Source organism: Sinocyclocheilus anshuiensis, unplaced genomic scaffold, assembly GCF_001515605.1.
Source record: "Sinocyclocheilus anshuiensis isolate Anshui unplaced genomic scaffold, SAMN03320099.WGS_v1.1 scaffold1626, whole genome shotgun sequence".
NCBI classification, from domain to species: domain Eukaryota; kingdom Metazoa; phylum Chordata; class Actinopteri; order Cypriniformes; family Cyprinidae; genus Sinocyclocheilus; species Sinocyclocheilus anshuiensis.
The window spans coordinates 1,328,781-1,334,827 of NW_015547254.1; the positions used below are offsets into that span (position 1 = coordinate 1,328,781).

Below are 6,047 nucleotides of genomic sequence, written 5' to 3' on the forward strand. Positions count from 1 at the left end.
AAATAAATAAATAATAATAATAGTAGACTTTGGAACTGACATGGGTGAACTACCATTTCTGTTCACTGAACACGAGGTCAGTGTAATTGGCCAGCATTGATGATTAAATGACTAACAATCAGCCAGGCCAATATATCACTGTCACTCATGCTAATGTTCTACTGTGGTGCGTGTTCCCTCTCTTTTGTATGCATATTGTATGTACATTTTTGTGCATGTTATATTTTAGCCTCCTGGGAATCATTCTCTCATTTGAAGCAGCATGTCTAAAGGGGCTGAAGCTACAGCATCACAGCAGTGACACTAAATATAGCTCCTCACCTAGTGTAAGACACTTACACAGCTCTTACACATCTGACTTCCCCCATCCTCAGTCAAGCTTGCCCAAGAAATCCACAGCGCTCTCATTCGCCTCCTTGAAATGGAGCGGCTGGATTAGTTTAACTAAGGATAATACCTCCATACATGTAAAGCAGCCTTGCTGAAACCCGAACACCAAAGTGCCAAGCAGCGCTGCACGCTGTATCATACAGAATAAATCACACATCCCCAATGTACAGTCCTGCAAACACCAGGTTCACGGATTTCAAAAGCTTCTCTGGTGAGGTGCTCATATGAATGCCGTTTTCCCATGTCTCAGTCAATTAGACTGTCAATAAGTCTTTTCTTTTTCCAAATGAAACCATTAGTACCATAAAACTGATACCAAGTCAAAACTAAATAATAAGGCGAAATATTGTATATATGTGCAGTAAAGCGATAGTCCACCCAAAAATGAAAATTGTCTTATCATTTACTTACCCTCATGTCGTTCCAAACCTGTATGACTTTCTTTCTTCTGTGAAACATAAAAGAAAATACTTGCTGGTAAGAATGCTGGTAACCAAACAGTTTTGGTTCCCATTGACTTACATTGTATGAGTAAAAAAAAAAATACAATGGAAGTCAATATGAAACTACTTTTGGAACATTCTTAAAATATCTTCTTTTGTGTTTAGTAGAAAAAAAGAAAAGAAAAGAAATGCAAACAGTTTTGGAACAACAAAAGGGGGAGTAAATGAATACTGAGCAAATAATACAGAAATACCCCTTTTATCCCTGTTACAGTCTATTATGCTGTCAATAAGAATATTTACAAAATAAATAAATAAAAATAAAATATTAATAAGAAAAACAACAACAACAAAAAACACTCCTTTTAATTTATTTCTTTGTTAATTATTGCTGATTGTTTACTTCAATAATTAAATTAAGCAATGCTTACCTAAATGAAGAAGAAAAAATATTGAAGGCAATGTGCCTTTGTTTTAATTTGCTTAATAATTATACCAATATTGAATTGATTTTTAATAAAGGAGTGTGCCTAACAGCATGTTCGCTGTGATACTGGATTCAACTAGTGATATTTTTAATTACTCATAAACTACTAATGTAACCATGGTGCAAATAGGGAATTTGGCCAAAAAAAAAAATCCGTATCAAATTATGTATCATTTTTCTCCAAACAAAATTTCAGTTAACACAATACAATTACAAATTAGTATATCATATAGTTATCATCAAAATATAAGCAGCCTACTGATAACCTTTTATATTTCACAAGTACATAACAAATACTTTGTGTTTTGTTTAAACTGTCTGTAAGATAATCAATGGTTAACTGACTGTGAAATCTGCGCCTAGCAAGATGAAGCCAAATTCCCCCCGGAAATTACTAATTGAATAGTCAGATGCAATAGACAATGGAGGAAAATTGGATAAATTACAGTTGTGTCACTTGCCATGGTATCACGAAGGTGCTTGACAACATTTCACGTAATGCCAGGCTGTTAAGTTAACCAATGGATGGAATAAACTTGTACTAGAAATATATAATCCCATCACGGAAGTGCATGGACTGTTGGACTATTATATAAAATATCACCAGAGGCTGTAACTCTAATTTTTTGCTTCCTATATGATGAAACATTTCGTGAGGGATCTATTTTTTATATTCTTTTACAAGACTCACAAGAGCGGAATCATCGTGCTGCTTTGACTCAGTACGAGAAAAAGGGCGACATGGATATATAATACAATCAAATGAAACCTATGGAAAGAAATTAAAGGCTGACATTACACATAGCAGGCACTGAGACCGATGCCTTCAAAACATCAGTCTTTTTCTTATTCCTGTAATGCTTAGATCACTAATGTATTCTGAACGAGTCGGGGACAAGCTCCATTCAAAGAATAAAGCCTTTGGATCACAGAGGCCAATGTTTGTTGGGCGTCAGATAATACGTAAAAGCATGTCCACATCAGACACCTCCACAGCGCTCCAGCTACTTTATCTCGACTCACCCCACTATCAGATAAATTATTGAAAGCCACTCTGTCCTTAGCGAAACGTTAGAGCTCACTGTAATTTCAGCCCGTTATAGTAAATATACTTAGTTTCAATACATAATTCATGGACTGTTATGTTCGGCTGTGCTATTCTAATGCCTGAAGCCCAGAGAATCTTGTGGTAGGGATGTCTATTCAGCCGAGGCGTTATCTGTTTTGATTATTTCGACTTTGAAGCTGGAATTGGATTACAAAAACCTGTGGCATTTTTCTCTTATCACCGACCTTAACAAGTCAATAACTTATTTAAAAGCACTTTGAACTCTGAAAAAAGATTAATGACATGCAACTTTCTGGGAGGCGATTAAGACAGTTTTCGTTGAAGTAATATATCCTCCATAAAACAGATGCTTAAGCCAATTTATTCTTAATCTCTGCCAAAAAGAACAAAAAAAAAAGAAGAGAAAAGGTGAAATGCGGGAAAGGGTGATAAATTTATACTTTATCACAGAAAAAACATGCTGACATTCAGAGATTTATGAATTCTAGTCAATCCTGCACATAACGTACATCATCATCAACTATCATCTTATTTTTAATCATAAAAAAACACTCCAAAAACATGCTGAAAAGTCAGGACGATACTCAGATTGTACTGGACAAACAACGTGTAAAAATAATTTTTCAAAGTTGTAAATAAAACACTACTTCAGTCTTTCTTGATTTCAAAATTTCACGTAATTTGTTACTTGCTGTTTCTTTGTATTTATTAGTGAAATTTACTAGCAATTTCTGAGTGAAAGTTGTTTGAGAAGTAAATCCTACACTGTACAAAATGATTGCTGCAAATAATTATAACAACTTAAAATTCAACATTAGAATAAGTAATGTGTTGTGTCAAGTTGTTCAAGCTTGAATTAAATATATACACTTAGATAACTTTAGTTTAATATTTAAGTTATCTCAACAATTTTTAAGTTGTTATACTGTAACTAATTGCAGTAGCATTTTTTTACAGTGTTCTCCATTATTATTATTATTATTATTATTATTATTATTATTCATGCCTGGGAACAAACTACATTTGAATTGTTTTTTCACTAAAACCTGGAAAATTGTCACATGCTACATTTTACTGTCAGGGAAGGCCAAACATGCAGAAGAATTCACCAAAAAAAAAAAAGTCAACTTCTTTCATCATTTACTCACTCTCACTATTTACAGTACATTTCTTTCTTCTGAAAAAGGATATATTTTGAAGAATGTTGGGGTCCAAACAATATTGGATTTCCATTGTATAATATATTCTCCTGTGTTCTGCAAAATAAATTAAGTCAAACAGGTTTGGAACTACACGAGGGTGAGTAGTTGTCAGACTTTTAATTTTTTGGGTGAATTATCTCTTTATCGGGTATTATTTGCATACAATGGATATTTATTTGCCCACAACAGACCACAATTCTAAGTATATTTATAACAACCGACTTCTGTCCGTTTGTCCTGGCACACATCTTCCAGTTCTGCTGTCTTAATTTAACATGGCATGCAGCCAGATGTAGTTTCACAAAAATGACAAAAATAAAAGTTATTACCATCCCTAAATAAAACGCTTTAGGTGCAATGCTCAACATAACAGGCAGCTTAATTATCAGAACATAAGCAATGTACATAACATTAATCTCGACAGATGTTCTCAGTTACGTTCAAAATGCAGATACAAAGTGAGACAAACGGTTGCTTTTTACAGTTATAGATGTGAAAAATGCAGGTTCCTGACTTTCAATGTGTCAAGGAGATATGGTTAAAATTTCTGCACATTATTCAGCTATCTTCTAATTCAGTACTTTACAAGTATTAAATTATTATTAATTTATATTATATTATTATATATTATTTTGCATGTTAGATGTTTTTGCATCAGTACATTAGATTGCTCAATAAATGGAAAACTTCCAAAATGCATGTTTGCAGAAAAATATTATTCCTTTCACAATTTTCAAGCAACATATTCGAAATATATTGGTGCACCTTGTAAGAGGAAAGAACAAAGACATTTTTTCAAACATAATTAGAACAACTGTGCCATTTTTGAGATTAGAAATGTTCTGCAATTGTGTACAGAGTCAACATTCCCCTTTTTTGCCTAAAGGCTTTTTCTGGAAATACTTTCATATTATTGCAATAACTAGCACTAAATTCCTTGATGCACCAGTTACCATATACATTGTCAATATTACAGCTGCTGTTTAGGAACCCATCCACTGAATAGACACACCACCTTTTTCAAAAACCCACCCTCTCATATACAGTATGTGCTGGCCTGTTGATTGACAGTAAATGCGCTCCTTTCAAATGAACACAGACATCAACCAGGTTGTCAAGTTGAAACCAATGGTTGATTTTTGAAACCAAAAATCTCTTCGCTAATTGGTAGGATTAGGCTTTTGTTTCTTTAATGGACAATACACCAACATAAAGCAAACTCAGGCACTCCAAAAAAAAAAAAAAACAGTTAAAGGGGGATCATATGATGCGCATCGTAAAAAAAATGTGTTTTTTTTACCTTAAACCGCATAAACACATTTCATTACACCAAATACACAAAATAATGTTCTTTTTACCAACATCATATGACCCCTTTAAATAAGCAATTGTGATGGCTATACTCACTGTCAGCTGTGGTGTATTCTTGATGATCCAAGATCCCAGATTCCTGTAGGGAGCGGATACACGAGTCCACCAGTTCCAGACCTGTGTTTAGTTCCTCCTCAATGTCTTTCTGTCCATCTGGAATAAACAGGGAGGAGGTTAATCACTCGTACACTACAAATACTTCCTGAAGCCTCCTGACCTTTTCCCATCACCTGCTCACTAAGCATTCAAACAGGCTGAGAACCAACTTAATTGGCTTTTTGGATGACCCTGTTAATCGGCGTGCTGCTTGCTCTGTGTCAGAACTGACTGCCAAATCTTCCAAGGTCAGTGTGGTGTACTTTGCCAAGGGATAAACGGGTTACACAAGCTCCCTAAGACATAAGATTAACCTCTCAACTGGAGCAGCACCCATACGGCCAGAGAGCAGGATGCTAAGCTGGGATTCATCACTCTTTAGACACATATGAAAGTGACATAGCCTCGATGTGTTGGGTTAAAGATGATTACAGTAAGCACACTAGAACTGCAACAACAAATCGAATAAATAAAACTGATAAAAATGGGAAATGAAAATAGTCAACAATTAATTTTTAAATGAATCATAATTAATAGCATATACTATAAAATGCTACTTTAAAACCCGTTTATTGCAATAGATATATTTAAACCTGATAACAAATTTTCAAAAATCATTACAAAAATATGACATTTACCTTGGGTATTCCAGTGATACTGCTCATCGGCTGAACTGCAAATAAGAAAAATAACAATTGGAGTCACTCTCACAATCATATTTCACACACTATGAATGTAATGCGTACTGTACATAGCAACTGAAGTAAATCTTTCTGAAAAAAATATTAATAGATCCTTGCTGCATAAAATTATTATTTTTCTAATTTCTTTTAAATTCTAATGAACTGTCATATTTGAAGTTGAACAAACAAGCACAGGTGAGTTGAGTAACATTAGATTTTTATTTTTTTTTTAAGTTTAACCCTTTGACGCGTACGATCACACCAGTGTGATCAGTCTTGGCTGGTCCCTGAAGCATACGATCACAC

At 34.2% G+C, this 6,047-nt stretch overlaps 1 protein-coding gene across 1 annotated transcript in view; it reads right to left on the reverse strand.

Annotated features, from left to right (window-relative positions):
- ctnnd2a (catenin (cadherin-associated protein), delta 2a) overlaps positions 1–6,047 on the reverse strand; it is a 179,813-nt gene that overhangs the window by 165,959 nt on the left and 7,807 nt on the right. Inside the window, exons 4-5 of the mRNA XM_016503673.1 lie at positions 5,697–5,731; positions 4,999–5,115 (exon numbers count right to left, since the gene is read on the reverse strand). Coding sequence (XP_016359159.1) covers positions 4,999–5,115; positions 5,697–5,731 — 152 coding nt within the window. The remainder of the gene's footprint in view (positions 1–4,998; positions 5,116–5,696; positions 5,732–6,047) is intronic.